General features: G+C 35.8%; 1 protein-coding gene and 1 non-coding gene across 2 annotated transcripts in view; both read left to right on the forward strand.

Moving 5' to 3' along the window:
- Positions 1-22,119, forward strand: part of LOC129723805 (homeobox protein Nkx-2.4) — a 79,309-nt gene extending 57,190 nt beyond the window's left edge. Inside the window, exons 5-6 of the mRNA XM_055678250.1 lie at positions 4,113-4,199; positions 16,530-22,119. Coding sequence (XP_055534225.1) covers positions 4,113-4,199; positions 16,530-16,994 — 552 coding nt within the window. The 3' untranslated portion in view covers positions 16,995-22,119. The remainder of the gene's footprint in view (positions 1-4,112; positions 4,200-16,529) is intronic.
- On the forward strand, positions 10,439-10,559 carry LOC129719238 (U5 spliceosomal RNA). Its single transcript, XR_008727161.1, has one exon. It is a non-coding gene; the product is annotated as a U5 spliceosomal RNA (small nuclear RNA).
- Positions 22,120-22,552: the final 433 nt, after the last annotated feature.

Below are 22,552 nucleotides of genomic sequence, written 5' to 3' on the forward strand. Positions count from 1 at the left end.
ACAGCAACAGACACTTGTGAGTGTTATTTATAATTATTTTCTCTCTTTGGATTGCGCAAACAATTTGCCTCCATCTTGTATCCCGTCGGTATGTCACACAACTTTGCAACTGCAAATATTTCCCATTCAGAAAATTGCTAACAATATATCTACCGAGTAACAGATTTCGAAACAAGTATACACTTTTTTTCTCTTAATTTGCCGAATAAAAGCTTAGTTAGTATTATGTGCAGGTGCATGTATATCTCATTATCTCATCAGCGGAATCGTCGTAATTATCAGCATAATCATACCCCTTGTCAGTTGTAATGGAACCGTGCGAATATACCAGCTACTATGGAGCACGCCGTTATATCAATGACGATGTCGACAGCGTCAGGTTTCTTTCATTTTATATTAACAGACTAGTGAATAGCAGACCGAGGAAGCTGATGTGCTTCATTAGGCTTTAGTCGGTGAGAAGGATTCATTAAATTTGATAAAACATTGTAAAGAAGCTACCTTTATTATTCAATTTTACAATTTACTCGTAAAAAATTAAATGCATTTGAACTTGAGGAAATGCTACGAACGTACGGACGTCATATTGACACTCGTTAGGCTAAATGAATTATAGCTTTCTACATTGAATTTGTATGAAGAGAGGGTTTCGAAGCAGAGCGTTGATTCCAACTTGTCAAATACGGTTGCAAATGAGTTCTGTTTTAACATCACCGCAAAGCCAAGCAGAGTTTTTCGTTTGCAACACTAATTACGTTTTAAGGGTAACGTTAGAACGCGAGTAGAAACGGAATCCGAACAAAAAGAGTAAGACAAGCAATGGTTTTGATACAGAAAACTTTATATTAGAGAAATGACAAGACCCTGGCCGTGAAGGCAACAGTCACACCAAAACGAATCTAGGCAATGCAAAATCATACAGCTTGCCCGTTTTGATGCTGACAGTTGCCTTAACGCTGAGTGTCTTGTCATTTCTATAATATACAGTTAAGTTCTGATTGCAACTTTTAAAGAAAATAATACATTACTTGCACAAACTGCACAATAATGATAACAAAATCAAAATGTATGACGATCGAGAAATCACTATGGTGCTTATAACAGGAGTCACTTCACGGTGAAGGCAGAATGAAGTGAAGAAAGGCTTATTACGGGACTCACCTTAGTGACAAAAACTTTACAAAGTGACATCTGCCGTGAAATCTGGGTTATTATGAGTGTCATATCACTGAAAACAAAAACGGGAAAAGCGACATTCAGAGTGGAATTATTTCACGACCACGTTGAAAGGTTAAATGATTTCACGGAAATGAGATAAGTCAAAAATTGATTGAGTTGCGATCTGATGATAAATATTGGATTTATTTTTCAGCAATAAAACGTATCAGAATTCGATGCGTGCCTTTTTGACCGATGAAAAAAATTGCGCAGGTATTCATGAAATTGTCGATATTGACTTTTTTTATGCCAAATGTCTTAAAAAAGCAGAAAACGTCGAGATCACGTGTTATCTCGGAAAAGGAAGTTTTGAAAAAAAACGACTTTTTGGGACATTTTTATTTGACATTTTACATTTTTATTTAACCTGTTCTATTCTCAATTTCACTTCACCTTCAATCTTACTTCACAGATGGAATTGGGTCACCTCACTTTAGGTGAAATTTAAAATAGGGCTCAAAAAGCGTGAAAGTGAAATATATTTCACCGTGAAGTGATTCCCGTAATAAGTACCTATAGTTATAAATTATAGCTATTCAAGTCGAATTTCAATGTGAAAAAGTTATCAGACTCAGCGAAATGTCAAAATATCTAAATAAATTATAGATTTCAGTTTATTCGCTTTTCACTTCTGTTATCAGCATCCTCCCCAGCTGGTCTCGAGATACGATGCTGGCCTACCAAGCCAGTCGTCGGAGGTTCGAGTCTTGACTCGGGAGAGACTGTTAGTGTCAGTAGGATCGTAGCGCTAGCCCCGCAATTGTCCTGTATACCTAACGGTTGGCTTCGAAGTCTGTGAATAGCAAACAGAAGGTCGAGTTCCGAATCGGAATGTAGCAGCAAGGCTCTGCTTTGCTTATCAGCAAGAAGAATATCTTTTATCTTTTAAATTAACTCAAATGAACTGTCAAACGACCGAGGATACTTTTTGTATACTAATAGTCATATTGTATTCGGTCTGTTTGGCATAAGCATTTAAAATCATATAAAATATCACACACAAAAACCGTATAATATTTTATTCGGTATAGGTTCAAAACTAAATTCGAGAAGTAAGAGTTAAAACCCCAACTAGTTAAATGCAAAATTTATCAAAACAAAAAACTGTGTTGAATTATGTAAAGTCGGAATTCCAAAACAAATAATAACTAATATATTACTGTGTAGAAATTGCCAAAATATATTAAAAGTTTTTAGTAGTTTCAATCTATCGCTATCTTTTCAAGAAAACTTTGAGCTCGCTTAACTAAGTGCACAAGGGTGTGAAAACCCTTGAGTCTTTCTTTTCTGTGTAAGCAACGCAAAGATTACTGTCCTGACTACTTGGTACCAGTTCTCTACATTCACCTTTCTTTTGTTATAAATCTAGGGAACTGGAAGGAAATCAACGTATATTGCGTCTTTTATTTGTGACACGTGCTACTTTACATGTATCAACAAAGATCGCCGAAAATATCATTTCATTTCATGTTGATGATGATAGAGAACGGAGCAATTCGATTTTGAGATGAAAAATGGATGTAGTCTCAATGATATTAACATGTCAGTGATATTCAAAATTTTCCCAACCACTTTTAGTTGATTAGAAATGTTAATCAAGAGTTACATGTCCAAAAATTCCTGTAACGTCATTACAGAACTATCAAACTTAGACTTAGTTGTTCTGACACTGAATCAGACAACAGCCTCGCCATTTTGATTTCTAGATATTTACTCTCAGAAAATTCACGCGATACAGCCTGTTTGACGTTGTCAACTTCACGTAGATGGTACGTGATAAACCATGGTATGCATGTGATTTTCACGCGTAGATGTTATGTTTGTAACGTAAATCATGCAAAATGACAAAAATGAACAAGTATAGGAACTTTCACGTAACAATAATGTTAAAAAAATTCTGAGTGTACATACTGTATAAAAAAAATTGAAGCAAAGCCTAGGGGTGCGCCAACATTCAACTGTCGGAACTTGACCTTAGTGTTTATTGGACTCAGACATTGTAACCAACCAGCATTTAACTGGAAATACTTGGAACAATGTTCTATTTGGTAAGTTTGAAAACTTTGAATGTTGCTGAACAGTATGACTCTATTCGTTTATTCACTGTGTCTTGGAGTGACTACATGCAAGGCTTGTATAGAAATGAAAAATGATAAGCCAACAAATTTCGTCGAAATCAACTAAAATTTTAATCTACTTTAACCCAACACTACAATTGTCAAAGAAACCTAATCACTTCACAATCCACCGCGACGGAATTAAGAAGGCATTCCACAACCAGAGAAGCAGACTCTGGGGCACTAATGAAATTAGAACGCTTTGAAGCCTACAAAGACCTCTGCGCGCCGGGTGTATGCGACACACTTTGCGCTTCAGCCATGCTGCTCCATGTGGTGATTCCGTATACGATATGTTCAAACATCGTCCCCTGAAAAAACAAACATAGGAGACGTATCACGGTGCAACCTTTGGCTAGTAATGCTTCCGAGGATGCCAGAAAAAATCCTCGTAGAGTGAGCATTTGAAAGAGGTCTGAAGAAGGCTCTTTACAGCACTTGCGCACACAATGAAGCGCGTCAACAAGAGGGAGTTATGAAGCGCTCTCGTTTTTGCCTGCTTTCTGCAGCGCCATTCTTGTATGTCTCCTTCGGTAACTCCGGGGACCATACAGTCTCATAGGAATCATACGATTCATATAATTTTGTTGTTGTCCCTTTCGCCTTACCTTTCCACTCATACCATCCTTTTTCTGCGTTTCTAGACGACAATTGCCCGTCCTTCTCTATTTTTCGAAGTTCAGACTCAACCGATTCCTTCGTAATCCAGATCACCAATACATGCACGCGAAGCATATAAAGAAAATTGACATTCCTTTTTCTTTCTCGTTTTTGCAGGTTAAAATATGGTTTCAGAATCATCGATATAAATGTAAACGGCAGGCGAAAGAAAAAGCCATGGCAGAACAGAACCAGCATAATCAGGTTAGTATCGGTGCTTAACTTTGCTGGATCACTTCGAGATAATCACATTGCACGCAAACAGAAACCCTGTTTACCTTCGTTGCTGTGGCAACACAATCAAGGTTGCTGCACGGAGGCATTTAATTAAAATTACATCGCCTAACCTACGCGTTGGTTGTACCTTACGCAATACACGCAATATTCATTTTATAACATATTGTAGGAGAGGCCACAACAACTGGTCTACATGGCTAAACGGATGTAAAAAAATCTGTTTTAGATTAATTGAATGTTGATTAGCTTCACATAATACCTCACAATTTCTATAGAAAAATTCAATATCAATTACACTGATACAGGTTTTGCCCTAGGGCTCAAACTGGAAAACGAATGAAAAATTAAAGATTTTAAACCATTTCTGTGAATTTGGGTACCTCTAGCAAAAATTACTTTTTCAGAGATTCAAATGAGTTTTCCCGTAAGCCAACGTAGAAGCGAAAAACCCGGAGAGCACTTACGGTCCGGCATTCTGGCGCACTTCTGCTAAGTCCCTAGCAAGAATGGTGAAAAAGTTATAATCTTTTTAGGGCAACTATTTTGAGCTTTAGGTCAACTTTTTCTCTCGCTTTTGTCGACCAGTGTTATCAATCTATTGAACTTTTCTGGTTTTTGGATGGAAAGGGAGTCAAATGTATTAGGTGCTATGAGCTCATCTAGTAAGAGTAGTTCTATATTGGTTATACTCGATAACAAGCAAAACTTCAAAAACATTCAGCCCAGATTGTGCAAATTGTTTAGCTCCTACTCTAGTCCAATACTGAATGAAAAACAGAGAAAAACGCCGGTAAACGTCAAAGCAATCGATCAATCATGTAAACATGCCATGAGAAGACATCACAAAACGACACCGCTACTGTGCCGCTACCTTACTAATACAAGCTTGCTGGTATCACCGTGTAAATCGATAAACAAAGCGAATCGATAGACTACGAACCCACTTTTGATTAAATTTCAAAAATATTCAATATTTGAATTTCAATTCATGCGCGTTATTTCCATTTAAGTGAGGGGCCATCCACATTCCACGTGGACAGCTTGGGGGGGGTCTGTATAATGTCCACGGTCTATACAAAATTTTTAGAATTTATATGAGCAGTTGTCCACGGAGAGGGAGGGTGTCAAAATCGTCAAAAATCTGTCCACGTGGAATGTGGATGGCCCCTGATAAAACATGGACCAAAAGTTGCAAAGTAAAATTCAACTCTAAATCGGCTTGTAACTTGGGTAGCTTGTGGTTCAACGAAGTATTCCACTAAGCGGCCAGCCTGATTTTTATTGAGTTCGTTTTGTCGTGTTGCTATGTATGATTTGTCAAGTCTATGCTATACCTAAATTTGGTCGTTGGGACTAAGTTATATGCGAAACTCATGATACACAACGGACCATTAAATACATCTCGTTGTACGCAGTACAGTCATCTTACGCAGTTCATAACTATGAAACAAACACTACGCCGTTGAACGTCGGCCTTATAAAGGTATGAATATCTTTACCAATCAGTTTGCTTTCTTCGACCAATAAACTGTTTGTAAAATTAAATTTTACCTGAATGTGTCGTAAATCAATGAGAATTCGCCAAAGAAAAAGTTTGCATTTCCCCATGGGTATTCCCCAATTCATCAATCGATCAGAGTTACTTATATATGATACGAGCCAACAAATCTGAAGTTTATTCTACTGGAGCTGCTCTTCATGACAGAAAAATTCGGCGATGTTTGACATGAGGGCTTGATTTCGAAATGGTTAGCTATAATTTTTCTAATTTTCTCAAAAAAAAAAATTAAAAAAATCAACTGATCAAACTCCTGTCCAAGCAGGTGTATCTCAAGGTTCAGCCCTATACAGCATATTCATTTTTGATTTTCCTGATTTACCTACAGGGCACACAAAGTCATTATTCTGTGATGACACAGGTATTCCCATAAAATTAAAAAGTCCTCGTGCCATAATTAGTCCATTGCAAAAAAAGTTTGAATATTTGCTCTTACTACATGCAAAAATGAGAAAAAATCCTAATACTTCTGAAACCTCATAAGCCTAGAGCTTCTTTTCTCAAATCAAACAATAATCACGTCATTAAGATGAATGAGGTTTTTTGCCTTTCTCCTAGAAAGGTATAGCAATCACTGGAAAAACCAAAGGTATAAAAGTGGTCCAAATGGCCGAATGTCATATACCACTCGACCCCTTTCGACGAACTGAGCATTTTCTGTATGTATGTATGTATGTGTGTATGTGTGTATGTGTGTGTGTGTGTATGCGCAACTTTTTTTTCTCACTCACTTTTCTCAGAGATGGCTGGACAGATTTTCATAAAATTAATTGCAAATGAAAGGTCTAGTTGCGCCATAGGTTGCTATTGAATTTCATTGCAATCGGATTTTAAGTTTAGAGGTTATGTATCAAAATGTAAAAATCACGAAACATCTATATCTCAGAAACCACACAACCGATTTCAATAAAACTGGTTTCAAATGATCGGGCTGTCTCCAGACCCTTAACTTTTGACTTTCGTTATGATTGAACATATGGTTCAAAAGTTATTAAAAGAAAAGTTATCCTGAGGTTGTTTAAACTCACTCATTTTTCTCAGAGATGGATAAACCGATTTTCACAAAATTAGTGTCAAATGAAAGGTCTAGTTGCCCCATAGGTGCTATTGAATTTCATTGCAATCGGATTGTAACTTTGTCCGTTGTTCATAAAAATGTGAAATCACATAATGAAAGTAAACATATTGACTTTCTCCTAACGATCACTGGCTAATTAAAAGGTAGATAAGTGATCCAAATGGCCGAATGTCATATACTACTGGACTCAGTTCGACGAATCGAGCATTTTCTGCATGTATGCATGTATAGGTGTATATGTTTGTGTGTGGGTGTGTACGTGTGTATGTGCACCTTTTTTTCGCACTCACTTTTCTCAGAGATGGTCTGACCGAACCGATTTCAATGAAATTAATTGCAAATGAAAGGTCTAGTTGCCCTATAAGACCCAATTGAATTTTATTGTAATCTGATTTCTAGTTTAGAGGTTATGTATCAAAATGTAAAAATCACGAAACATCAATATCTCAGAAACTACATAACTGATTTGAACAAAATTGGTTTCAAATGAACGGACTACCTTAAAAACCTTTAACTTTTGAATTTTATGAAGATTGAACATGTGGTTCAGAAGTTATGGAAAGAAACGTGTTCTGAAGACTATATAATCTCACTCATGTTTCTCAGAGATGGCTGGCCCGATTTTTATAAAATCAGTGTCATATGGAAGGTCTTGTTGCCCCATTTTTTTTACAAACGGATTATTACTTTGCCTGTTATGTTTAAAAATGTGAAATCCAGCTATGAAAAGAAACATATTTCGAAGACACCTTGGACTCACTCACTTTTCCCAGAGATGGTTGACTCGATTTCCACAGAATTAGTATCAAATGAAAGGTCTAGCTTCCTCATAACACCCCATTGAATTGAATTGCTGTAATCGGACTGTAACTTTATCTGTAATGTATCGAAATGTGAAAACCACGAAACTTCATTTTCTTAGAAACTACACAACCGATTTGAACAATATTGATATCAGATGAACGGGCTAGTTAAGGGTTAACTGATGAATTATGATTGAACACGTGGTTTCAAAGTTTGGCTGCCCTATACGTTACCTTTTCATTTGATTGTAATTAAACCTAAGCAAGCGTTATGTTTTAATTTGTAAAACAACTAAAGTCTATTATCTCAAGTATTACACAACTTATTTGAACATAACTAGTGTCATACAAACGAGTCATCTCTCAAACTTACGAATAACAAACTTTATAACAATTTGATATGCTGTTCAAACGTTTTGGAAAGAAAAGAAATTCAAAGATCATTCAACACTATACCTGATTAGAAATTCAAAGACTATTCAACACTCTACCGCTTTGATCAATATATATGGCCTCAACATGATTTAAATGTGGTATCGTACTATCTGAACGTTCCCGGTATCGCTCGTGATTAAATTGTTCAAAATTAAGAGTCATTTCATTTAATTTCGCTATTTCTTAAGCACTAACATTACGTCAAACTTCATATTTTATACTTTAATTACAGCATCAATATTTTAGAACCCAAAGAGTGAATAAACCTTTATTGGATTTAAGCATTCATGTAAATCTATTTTTACAAATAATAAGTTTGAATGAGAAAGGCTGCGTCTGACCGCTAGGTGGATTAATTTAGGTTTTTTAAGTAAGTCTGACCAAGTTAAGTAATTGCATTAATCTAAGATAAAAATTTTATTTTTAAAGAACACATGGAAAGTATACAAAAACGGAGTAAATATATGAGATGTTTATATACTCTCATTATTCAAAATTCTTAACTTTGTTTAAGGAATAAACAAATTTTAGACCAGTAGCTTTTCATGCTAAACCGAGTTGTTGTTTAAAAAGAAAGAAAACACTTCAGGAAATAAAAAAAATCAATAAAAGAAAATTCTAAAAATGATTTTGAAACGTCTTTCTTGGTTTGGTAAGCTCGAGTTACATTGCACAATGGTCCAGAAACCAAATTTAGGGGGAAATTTGGGTCTAGAGCTCTAAAACAATGTTTTCGAGAAAAACTTTCTTCTACAAAGTTGTTACGTATGATAAAGCGCTTATTGAAAAATTATCAAAAAATAGGGTGACCAAAATTTTCGATGCAATCAAGTATCTAACTTTTTTATCTTTGTAGATAGCAGAAAAAATTGGTCTACAATGTTATAACTGCAATTATTTTAAGTAACACTTTAAATAAAAGTTTTTCTCTATCTTTAAAAACAACCGATTTATATTGAAGAAACACATTTTGCGCTCTAACTTCTTTATTTCAAGTTTTTGAATTTTTTAAAATATGTTATTTTTCAAATTTTAGTAAATTCAACTTGACAAAAATTTCAATACTTTTATATATTTTATCGATTTTCAATCTTTTTGGATCAAGTTGAGGGTAATTATTTCTAGTTATAAGAAAAAATACTAGAAAAATTATTCTGCGTGCTTTTCTATGCGTATTGTACAAAAGTATTGAAATTGCTGTCATGTTTTTAAATTGAATTTACTAAAATTTAAAATATAACATATTTTTAAAAATGCCTCAATTTATAGAGTCAAGTATGCCCTTCAAAATAAGACCAAAAGATACTTTTTATGTTTGCCCCAAAAGGAATGAGAAAAAAATGAAAAACACATGTTTTTTTATGAAAAACATTAAAAATTTTGAGTAGAATTGAGATACCTACGATTTCAGCATTAAAAATTGTTTCTCTTAAATAGCTTTAAAAGTCGTTCAAGGACAATTTTAACGTGAAACTTGAAATAGAGAAGTTAGAGCGCAAAATGTGTTTTTTTCAATATAAATCGGTTGTTTTCAAAGATAGAGAAAAACTTTTTTTTACAAAGTTACTTAAAATTATTGGAGCTAAAACATTGTAGAACAAATTTTTCTTCTACCTACAAAGATGAAAAAGTTAGATACTTGATTGCATCGAAAATTTTAGTCACCCTAATTTTTGATAATTTTTCAATAAGCGCTTTATCATATGTAACAATTTTGTAGAAGAAAGTTTTTCTCTAAAATGTTGCTATAGAGCTCTAGACCCCAATTCCCCCCTAAATTTGATTTCTGGACCATTGTGCATTGGCTAACTGTTGTCGAAACATCAGAAGCTTTTCTTGACTTGAATCCCTTTGAATGAAAAACATCATTTGCGAAACAAACATTAATAGTTACTAATAAACATGTCTATTAACGTTCAGTAGCCACCATTTGTGATAGGCCACACAAAATATTTAATTGATAATTTATTCTAAAATTCTGAAGTTTCAAACAAAAAAAAAACGTTTGGTCGGTGTTAAAATTAGAAAAAAACAGAACATCCTTCCCTCGAAGTTATAGAAGACTGATTGAATAATTAAAAATATATTTTCCCGGGTCATTTCCGAGTTCCCGTTTTTTTAGTTTTCCTGGTGCGCTGGCCATCAAACAAGCTGCATTGAAATTGTAATTTTTCAAAAACTAAAGCAGATAAAGTGTTTCGTGTCAAAATACGAACTGTAAAACTGTTTTAAACATGTATTTTGCTTAAAACAAACAATAATGTTAAAACTACGTTTTTTGTGAGAAATCATCTAAATACGATGTAAATAGCACAAATTTCTAACATCAACAACAGTGTGATCACTCTTCAATTGTCGAATAAAGTTTTCGCCTTTAACTAAAGATTTCCGTGGAGAGGGACACTCCAATAGGTCTTAAATAATTTTTTGTCTTGCTTATCGCTCCTAACAAGGGCGATAGGCCCCTAAAAAAACATCAGTGTGACAGTGTGGTTGGAAACATCGCCGAAAACTAAAGTAGTTGGCTGGATGAAATCCTAAAGCCGATTTAGATGATGTTTGGTGCAAAAACTGCAGGAAATAGGACATCGGAGAAAAAAGCTAAAAACCGTTTTCATTAAAAATGGAAATTTCACATGATAATATCTTCAGGAATTGACGAGACTGTGACAGGGTAAACTATTGATATCAACTATCATACTTTTACCTATATCGATTACAAGCATGTATTATTTTGAAACTATGTATTGTCTGTTTCTTTTAAAACAAAACGCACCGAATTCGTCGCCATAGAAACTGTATGGCGACGATTTCTGCGACAAATTCGGCGCGTTTTGTTTTAAAAGGAAGAGACAATAATTGAGATTTTTTAATCATCGTTGAGGGTTGGAAGATGAAAAAAGAAACAGTAGGTTTATTTTCAAGATTCAGTGGGCTACCGTGTATGCTACAAAGTACAAATACCTTCATTCGAACACAAATATGGCAACAATAGTTTTCCCGAATTTTTGGAAGGTGTTTTCACAAACTTGACTTTTCATTATTTTCGACGTCTCACAATGTAAAAAGTCGTAAATTTGATTACCTTTGAAGGGTATTTTTGTTCTTTCATCAAATGTTTTATTATATATTCGGAAATAAGATTTCAAATTCAAACAGTCTTCATTCACGATTGTTTCGTATCACCTGAACCTATGACCAATTATTATGAAAATTGTTTGCGAGAGGTTTGAAAGACAGACCTTTCATTTGATACTAATTTAGTCAAAATCGATCGAAAAAACTAATGAGATTATTGAGTTTCGCTCTGTTCATTTTTCTATGAACAACGTTAAACTAAAAACCTAAATTAATCCACCTAGCGGTCAGACCCAGCCTTTCTCATTCAATTTTTTATTTGTAAAAATAGATTTACATGACCGCTTCAATCCAATTAATGTATATTCACTCTTTAGGTTCTAAAGTATTGATGCTGTAATCTTTACATATAAAAATGCAGTCAAGTCTGTCTGTCTGTCTGATCCATATAGGCCCGAAAACTACCGAACCGATCGACGTGGAACTGTATGTATGTAGGGGTTTTTGGTGCCGATAAAGGTTCCTATGATAGTTTGAGACCCCTCCCTTTTCTGGAAGGGAGGGGTCCCATACAAATGAAACATAAATTTCTGCACAACTCAAGAACAAACCAAGCAAATGAAACCGAATTTGGCATGTGGATGTTTTAAGGGGTAACTAATATGTCCATAATAGTTGAATGAAACACAAATTTGTGCACATCTCGAGAACTAATCAACCAAATGGAACAAAATTTGGCAGGTAAATGTTTTTAGTGGTAACAAATATGTACATAATGGTTTGACACCCGACTCCCTCTTCTTTAAGGGAGGGATCCCATGAAAATGAAAAACAAATTTCGCACAGCTCAAGAACCAATCAAGTAAATACAACCAAATTTGGTATGTGAATGTTTTTAGAGGTAACAAATATGTCCATAATGGTTTACGCCCCTCTCTCTTCTGGAAGTACATGTTTCTTCACAAATTTCTACACATCTCGCGAACTAATCAGCTAAATGGAACCATATTGGCAGGTGAATGTTTTTAGTGGAAACAGATATGTTCCATAATTGACCTCAGACAACATTTTGGATTGTAAGATGGCAACTTCCGGTTTCTGGAAAACAGCTAAAAACGGCCGATTTCCACCCAATATAATAATATCCGGATCTATAATAATACACAGGAGCTAAAATCGACCACAGATAGCATTTTAAATTCTAAAATGGCGACTTCCGGTTTCTGAAAACAGCTGAAAATGACCAAATACCACCCAATATTAGTTTTTCTTTAACCAGTATGCCGTTCAAAATCCAGAAATTGTCTCCAAATGCCATTATGAAATCCAAAATGGCGACTTCCGGTGTCGGAAAAACAGCGGCAAATGACCAAATACCACCCAATATGGGTATTTCCCCAAGCAACAATTGAAACGAAATAAAAAAATAAATTGTGATCATTTGTTGCACTAATGAAATTCCGAAGTTTTGAGAAACATTTTTTGTTACTACGATGAAATTGTAAAGAAACAAGCAACAACTAAAGTTGCATCGCTGCTTCAAAAATCTTCACACCAACAACGTAATTCGCGAGGTTAGATTTGTTGTTGAAACGTATAAACGGCATTTGAAAACCTAACCATCACTGAATAGATCTAGTGGGTGGAGCATACAGGTTGCCAACGTGATGCTTGCGAGAAACAAAAAACAAACACACAAAAATACTTCTAAAAGTTGCTGTCATGTTCTGAAGCCATGTAACAGCAACTTTTGCTCAATCGTTCGCCTTATATTTGTTTTTGGGTGAGGTTATTCACTGCGTTATAACTCTTGGGTGCTTGGACTAGAAGTCGTCCAAAAAGTGTGGGTCTCTAAACGATATGATAAATTGCTTTGAATTTCATTATCACGCTAAGGTACTGATGGATTGAAGAAGCAAAATTAAAAACTGGTAATGACCATTGCATTGGCATGGAAGCAATATTTAAAACTAAGCCATGAGCTTGCAATGCAGCATTTACCATGTTGTTATCAAATTCCATGCGTAATTTCATTTTAAAATTCCATGCATAAGTTCATACACATTGCGGTTTCATTCTTGAAACTTGTGTTGAAACAACGAAAATGTTGCAATTGGCTCCACCTCCTGCGCTTTTTTTGTCATTGTGTATGAAACTGAGATGTAACTGCAATTTCGCATAAGAATTTGTTGCTGTGATGCACAAAGCTCATTAACGAAACAAATTTTGCTGCTTGGGTCCGGAACCGTAATGATGCACTGGAGCCACAAATCGACTTCAGACAACATTTTGAATTGTAAGATGGCAACTTCCGGTTTCTGGAAAACAGCCTGAAATGGACGATTCCCACAGAAGCTAAAAATTGATCACAGACACAATCTTGAATTTTAAGATGGTGACTTCCGGTGTCTGGCAAACAGCCGGAAATGACCAAATACCATTCAATATGAATGTTTTCGGAACCAGAATTACGCCCAGATGACAGAAATTGATTTCACAGGCAATTTTAAAGTCCAAAATGACGACTTTCGGCTTCTGAAAAACAGTCCAAAGTGACAATATATCACCCAATATGAGTTTTTCTTTAACCAGTATCCTAAATACAATTTTGAAATCCAAGATGGCGACTACCGGTTTGTGAAAAACAGCCTAAAATAAACAAATACTATCCAATATGAGTATCTCTGGAACCAGAATGATGCAAGGAGCTAACAATTGACCTCAGGCACCATTTTGAAATGCTAAATGGCAACTTATAGGCAACAGTCGAAAATGACCGAATAATACTCAATATGGATATTTCCGTAAACGTGATGATGCATAGAAACCAAACATTGACCCTGGACACCATTTTGAATTTAAAGACGACCACTTTTAGTTTCTGGAAAATAACCAAAAATACCTCCCAATATGGGTATTTCCGGTGTCAGATTGATGCCAGAAAGTCTGCTGAAAATGACAGAATACCACCCAATATGAATATATTCAGAATTAAGGGGTTATATACCTTTTTGGTCGAGAAAAATGAGGGAAGTTTGAATTTATTTTTAAGTGCATAGCACCATTTTCATTGCATCAAAGTGGTATTTTTCTGAAAGTACAGTTTATCAACAACAAGAAAATATGTTTGATTTTGAGATACACCAATTATTACTAGAGTAATGGCCGTTTCCCCGAAACGCTATTTTTTTGCAGAGGCTTGCGGTGATCCCGATAGAGACTCAGCGGATCAACCGAAACCAAAAAACTCATATTATTTCATTAGTTTAGAAGTGTGCCGGGTCCTTGAACGATCGCTTTTATGAGTATTTTGTTTTCGGTGCAAACGGGAACGTTTTTCCCAAAAAATGCACGTTTTGAGCGCAAAAAATTGCATTAAAATTTTTTTGCGGCAAAATGCAACTGTATGTTCCAAAAAGCGATCGTTCAAGGACCGGCGAATTTTATAACGAAAATTTAAGAAAAAATATGAAGGAAATCGGTTCAGTAGTTTTCCCGCAATCAGGATCACGGCAAAGTCATTTTCCGCAAAAAACTATTCCGAGATAATCGCGTGTAAAGTTTCAAGTTTAGCTTATGCGGCCGTTGCGAGGCGCGTTGCAAATCGCTCTAACTTTCTTCCTATTGCTCAGATCTTATTAAAATTTATGGAAATGTTCTCAAGATGTTGTATTTGAAAATAATGTAATAAAATTTTTTCCGTTTTTTTGAAAACTAAGAAGGTATATAACCTCTTAAGGCGATGTACAGAAGCCAAAAGTTGAGGATATTGTCATTTCGATAAAACCAATCATTTCAAACGGTTTGTTATTTGACTTTGATCATATCCTATGACCGATTCGTCGTGCATTTGCAGATTTTTAACACATTGCAAGGAATCAATGAATTTAGAACGTTCAAATAGTACGATATCACATTTAAATTATGTTGAGGCCACATATATCGATCAAAGCAGGTATAGTTTTGAATAGTATTTGAATTTCTCTTCTTTCCATAACTTTTGAGCCACATATCAAATTGTTATGAAGTTTGTTATTTGTAAGTTTGAGAGATGACTCGTTCGTATGACACTAGTTATGTTCAAATAAGTCATGTAATCTTTGAGATAATAGACATTCGTTGTTTTATTAACAATTTAATACATAACGGTTGCTTAAGTTCGATTATAATCAAATGAAATGGGAACGTGTAGGGCAGCCAAACTTTGAAACCACGTGTTCAATCATATTTCATCAGTTAACCCTTAACTATCCCGCTCATCTGATAATAATAATCAAATCGGTTGTGTAGTTTCTGAGATAATGAAGTTTCATGATTTTCACAAGTCGGTACATTACAAATGAAGTTACAGTTCGATTACAGTAAAATTCAATAGGGTCTTCTGAGGCAGCTAGACCATTAATTTGACACTAATTTTGTGGAAATCGGGTCGGCCATCTCTGAGAAAAGTGAGTGAGTCCAAGTAGTCTTCGGAATATGTTCCTTTGCATAGCTGGATTTCACATTTTTAAACATAACAGGCAAAGTAACAGTCCGATTGCAAACAAATCAATAGGGTCTTATGGGGCAACTGGACCTTCCATTTGACACTGATTTTATGAAAATCGGTACAGCCATCTCTGAGAGACATGAGTGAAATTAAACAGTCTTCAGAACACGTTTCTTTCCATAACTTTTGAACCACATGTTCAATCTTCATAAAATCCAAAAGTTAAGAGTTTTTTAGGTAGCTCGTTCTTTTGAGACCAATTGTTGTTCAAATCGGTTGTGTATTTTCTGAGATATTGTTGTTTCGTGATTTTCACATTTTTAAACATAACTTTTAAACTAAAAATCCGATTACAATAAAATTCAATAGGGTCTTATGGGGCAACAAGACCTTTCATTTGCAATTAATTTCATAAAAATCGGTCCAGCCATCTCTGAGAAAAGTGAGTGAGAATAAAAATCTGCACACACACACACACACACACACACACACACACACACACACACACACACACACACACACAGAGAGAAAATGCTCAGTTCGTCGAGCTGAGTCGAGTGATATATGCCATTCGGCCCTTTGGAACACTTTTATACTTTCGGTTTTGCAAGTGATTGTTATACCTTTCTAGGAGAAAGGCAAAAATATGATTTAATTCATTAGCATTTAGGTACTTACATTTTTCATTAAGAACTCGTCAACTGAGCAGAAATTCGGCCTGTTTTAAACTTTGGTTTATGCAGTGCTTGCTATACCTTTCTGAGAAATAGATAAAAACACCCGCAGTTGCGTTTATATAACTTCCCAATTATCTCTTCGAGGACCCTCACTAACACAGTCTTTGTTTTTCATCCAGTCAGCCAGCTCACCACGACGTGTGGCCGTACCAGTACTAGTTAAAGATGGCAAGCCGTGTTCCGGCGGCTCTAATTCCAGCTCTTCTGCTCAACAACAACAACAGCAACAGCAACATCAGGCTCAACAGCAGCAGCAAGTAAGCGGCAGCAATAGTTCTCTAACAACTGGTGGCAGTGGTGGTGGGGGTGGTGGTGGTGTTGGTGGTAGTGGAGGGGGTGGTTCTAGTGTAATTCTCACCAGTGACTCCAATAACACCCACTCGCCCGACACGCCCTCCGCGACGCTACTTTCGCCGTACAACAGTAGCCATAATGTGACCGGTCAAATGCTGCAGCAGCCGTGCAATAATAGTCTGATGTCCAACAGCTTGGCTATGGCCTACCGGAACCAGAACAACTTCATGGCCAACAGTCATCAGCAGCAGTGCGGAAGCTATCTACCATTACAAACCCGAGCCTGGTAATATTAGTTGATTTGTTAGGTTTTTCTCAATTAAAACTAGGGTGTTCACTTTTTGTTCCCATGCGGATCATGTAAAACAAATACTGTTAGCTCTCAAGATAGTTCTTTTTACTTAATTTTATAAATTAATATATTTTAGATACACTGTAGAAATATTTTTCTCATTTAATATCAATGAGGCACTTACTGAAACTGTACATATAACTTAGATAATAAGATTACTTCGGATGTTTGGAATTACTTGCAATACCCGTCGTAGGCTAAACCTAGGATAGATTGCAAGCAAACGGACATTAAGGAGAAATCTCTGGATTTGAGAGCTAAGTACAATTGTTACTATAGTCTTCTTAAAGTGTAAACCATCTAGAACACCAACCGGCCATCAAAACAAGCATAAATACAAACGACACATACATCGACTGGATCGCAATAGGAAATTATAATGGAGGAACATTAAATCAAAGGTCTGCTAAACACATATGAATAAAATCTAATCTGCTCAAAAATGCAACCCGGGTGAATTAACGGGGTAATTATTTGGCAGGGATACTCTATATGGCACATTGCTTACGCTAATAATTTTTATTGTAAAAGTCTTAAAGATTTCATAGGCACTGATGCATACAGGGAATTGCTGTAAATTAGTCAAATAATCTTTAACAAAATTCATTGGAAAGTCAGAAGAACATACTTCTCCGGAAAACCCTTCTTGTTATCATTACTTTATGATATATTTTTTGCATAACTTTACACCAATCAGTTTGATTTCGTATTAGGTATATTGTGTCAATGAACCAGTCAATCAGCTTACCATGACTCTACGTATTTAATAAGAACAATTCCCGGTACCTAGAGCAACGGAGGTATTTTAGTTTACTTCAGGTAGTGGTTGTGCAACGGTTAGGTTCTATTGAGGTTTGAACTCATACCCAATCGCATGCCAAAGCGGACTCCGTATCCATGAGGTTACGAGCTCCCCTAACTGCAGATAGTGGTTTTATTTATTAAAAACAAAAACTAGGAATATCAAAATTTCTGTGAAGTACTAAAGATTATTTTGGACTACCAATATTTTGGCCGGTCATCGAAACCTATTTTGTTCTACCGCCTATATTTCGAACCGTTTGTGGACATATTTTGGACTAGATTTCAGTCATATATTGGATTATCATTGATCTTTTTAGAATAGGAAAAGTGGATTTGAAAAAGACACCCATAATCCACATGGACACCTAAAAGCAGTAGGTGGTCCCTTGCAGCATACATTTCAGTCCCAAGTGGAGCATGAACGAAAATCGAGGAATTAGTTTCCAGAGTAAACGCCTGCGACTTCAGAATAGCCGTGGAGTTTTCGCAATTTAAGACATATAGAGACAAATAGACATATAGAGATCGAATTTAGAGCGTTTTCGTAGACAATTACCTGTAAATCACTGCAAACTGCTGCTCTGAATGGTAAATATAGAACTGCCAAAGCTTGGTTTGGTGATATCTCTGGATAAAGATGAACATATTTTGACCATGCCTTAACTCTTTTCCGGCGGGTGATGCCATATGGCATCAACTGGCATATAAATGCATATAAACAAAATGATCCTTAATATGCAATACAGTTTGTGTCAATTGTGCATATATAGTTGATAAGTAATAAGAGTTTGAAATTCATCATTTTGGGTAAAAATAGATTCTGTTCCCCGGGATAGGGTATAATTACTATTTTAGCAATATTTTGTACCTGTAAGAAACTACAAACTGTTTCTTTAGGATCTCATTGATATTATTACAACATTGCATTGTTTGAAAAGCATGCATATTTGTTACAAGTTGACTTAAATCGACTCAGTCATGATTACGAACAAGCGTGAACTGATTTGAAAAATTAATGCTAACTAAGGTCAGTATGCGGGGGCCTAGTGTGGTTGGTAACGTCTCCGCCAACCACGCTCGACGCCTGGGTTCGAATCCCACCGCCGACATAGGTGTCGATGGTTGTGAGGTGGCGTGATCCACTCACAACCAACCCAACTGGTCTAGATTCAATCCTAGCCGACACCGGGAGATTTTCTGAGGCGAAAAATCTCTGGGATCACGCCTTCCATCGCATGAGGAAGTGAAGCCGTTGGCGCCGGTCCGTTAATAAACGGGTCGTGAGTTAGGGTCCTGGGTATGGAGTCGCCTCCCTGGGCGTCGGTGATTGGCCACAACAGTGGCGGAACTAGACCGACGGAAAATAAGCGAGCAAAAAAAAAATAAGGTCAGTATTTTGCCGAAAACAACAGTGCACTATTTTTTTTTTCAGATGTGTTATTTAAATGGTGCCTACCTAGTTTTCTAATATGCATTGAATTCGTCAGAGAAAAAGTGAAAAATGTTCGCAGGTGGACCAAAATACCTCCGTTTCCTTAGTACTCGGAAATACGATCCGAAAATTCATTCAAATCTAACGTAAATGTGAAATAGATGCTTTCTACAAGTTTGCCAAACTTTCGAATTATTGTGCAACAAATATATGAGCCGTTGAGAGCAAAAGTGGTACATGTGCCATTAAGTAAATTTTTCAGGGGACGCGATAAACGGAAATACTCAAATAGTAAATTATTTTCAACAATTTTTCCCAACAACTGCACCAAATCATTGCTGGAAAGGTTTCAAAAGGCGGCACATGAAAGCATAACGAGTTCTGGTTGAGAAACTTGCACAAACTTCAATGGAAAAACATGTACCACTTTTGTTCTATGGAAAAAACAATGACAACCAGAAAACTTTGAGAGCAAAAGTGGTACATGTCCAGTGAGCATGAAGGATGCATTATAGCTCGCTAATCTTAAAACATAGAACATTCATGTCTTCAGCAGAGTTGTTCAAGTGATTGAGTACTATAGAATGATGATCTGTTTGTTAAGGAATTCTGTCACTTTGTGGCGCTAGTGTATATGTAACAGAAGACATTTTAAATAATCTAGATCGACTGGGGCCAATTCAAAGGAAAATACCCTGGTATCTTTAGAATTGCTATTTGGTCGATAATAACTACACGATGGACCCAGATTCAACTTTCGGTAGACTACCGGTTGCCCTCCGGATCCAGAAATACCGTAGAAGAGGAAAACTGAAAATTATTTTGGCTATAACTCTGGTTATCAGATCTCCGCTTTTCTTTGATATTATGGTATATTTTTGCATGTGATAGTTTCGAAAAAAAAAAAACACGGAAAATACTAGAACCTGTTCATTAAAGCAGACACTGTATGTAGTTATAGAAGCGACAAATGAGTGAACTGAAAATATGAAACAGCCTTGGAAAAATATACACCGTATCCAGATGGGACTAGAACCTGTTTTTCAAAATAATCTCGTTTACGGTAACTCCAGATCTTTCGGAGGGCTATCTGATGGTAAATTTGAGTGACATTCTGTCATGAGATCATTTATTTTCATCTGGGAGTGGTTTAGAAAAAAGTGGGACTGTTCTTAAAAATTAATCTCTTTTATGGTAGTACCGGTGGTTCACGTGGTGGCCATCTTGAAGCATATTTTGTTAAAAGATCATTTTCCTTCTAGAATTGGTCTCGAAAAAAAAAACAGGAAGCTTTAGGAACACATTTCGTTTCTAGTCAATCCCGCAGAAGCAGTTTCGAAAAAATAAGGAAGCTCTAGAATCGCTTTAGGAAATTGACCTCAATTACGATATTTCTTGATCTTCCGGAAGGCTATCGGTGGCCTGCCTAAAGCCAAACCTGGGTCCAGTGTGTAAATATATATCTATATCAAAGACCTCAGAGAGTTATCTTTTAAATTGGCCACAGCATACGAGTTGATACTGAAATAGATGAAACTCTTTCTGTTACAAAATAGTCACGGGTACACTAGCGCCACGTAGTGAGAAAATTCCAAAACAGACAGATCTTCATCTGAAAGTACTCAATCACTTGACCAACTTTGCTAAAGACATGATTGTTCTATATCCTAAGATCTCGACTTACAATTCATCTAATATGCACAGACTGGACATGTACCACTTTTGCCCTAACCGAAATGGTGATTATGTTAATTACCAAAAGTTGTTCTGGCTATAACTTTGGTTTAGGTTATCAGATCTCGGTTTTTCTTGGATATTCTAGTACGTTATTGCGTTCTGCATCAATTTATGCAAAAAACCCAAAAAGTGTAAAAATGGCTCATGTACCACTTTTGCTCTCAACGGCTCATATGGGTTCAAGCTGTCATCGCTATGAAAATTGTGCGAAAATGTATTGATTTTGATTTATATCGTATGTTTGCATTTTTATACTGCATGAACATTACGGCCAAGCTTCTATGCTTTTTTTACCCGTTTTATCAATCTAAACACATTGTGAAACATCTCTTTTCTTTAACATCCAAACGTACTCACTCGATAATAAATTAATGATAATTTTCCTAAATTCATAAAAGTGTAGAAAATGTGCTTAAAGTAACTGAAGAAATCATCAAATGTAGTTCCCTACAAGCAACAGGTGCAAAATGAATGCTAATCGAAGTACTGTGTAAATAACAGCTATCTTTAAAAGAATGGTACACTAAATCCAAAAAATCAAAAAAATCTTCATTTACAGATCCTAGGATTGAAAACAGACTTGACTTGATTCGTGCATTAATCGCGTGGTCTAGCAATTGAAGAACACCTGTTACAAAACAAATCATATGTACATAAACAATTGGAAAATTCAAGACAGTTGGTAGAGAATCATGTAGCGTCAAACCCTTCTCAGCCAGACACGTAAACGTTGCCAATAATACAAAAATAACTGACAGTATGAAAATAAGCAGAACACGAGTGTAATTTCCCGTTCAACATAGAATGAAAGCTTTTTAACGAAAATATTGCAGTTTTATTAAAAGACTCGAGCGTGGTAAAATAATTAAAGGGACAATTTAAATTAATAAAGACAAAGTTATTTAAATTGATTCGTATCGATAAGAGATAAGCTATAGAAGACAAACACACGGTAAAGAATAAATGCAAGCTCCAAACAATGCATAAAGTTTACTGATAAGTTTGTATTGAATTTGAAAAGTATAGAATGTGGTAACTAAAAACGAAAAAAAAATGGAAATAAACAGTAAAATCATAAACGAGTACATAACGATATGTTTCAATATATTCATGATTCATGCAGATGCATAAAGGCGGAGAGAAGCACCAGTACAAACTCAATACTGATTTATTCAATAACAATTAGCATCATTTGTCTGTCGGCTGTACGCACTAGCAATTACGCTCTTTACACCAACCGGAAAAGGAAAGGTAAGTAAGAATGGGAGAAGGTCGCCATTAAATGTCTGATGTATTTACCATGTCGCATTCTACCACTGTAAGGAAAGTTTCAGCTCTATGAAAAACGACCACAAAAATCACGGACGTAGTCATTTTTCCTTAAGTTTTGGCGACGGGTGGATGGGTGGCAAACATTAGCATAAACTTGCAGGGTGAAAATATTGCTTTCGCTGTACAGGGTGAAAAACTGCGAAAAAGGAAGATAAAGCGTAACGTCTTCAAGATATAAAACGACAAAAAAG

The sequence above is a fragment of the Wyeomyia smithii genome, chromosome 1 (assembly GCF_029784165.1).
Source record: "Wyeomyia smithii strain HCP4-BCI-WySm-NY-G18 chromosome 1, ASM2978416v1, whole genome shotgun sequence".
Taxonomy (NCBI): Eukaryota; Metazoa; Arthropoda; class Insecta; order Diptera; family Culicidae; genus Wyeomyia; species Wyeomyia smithii.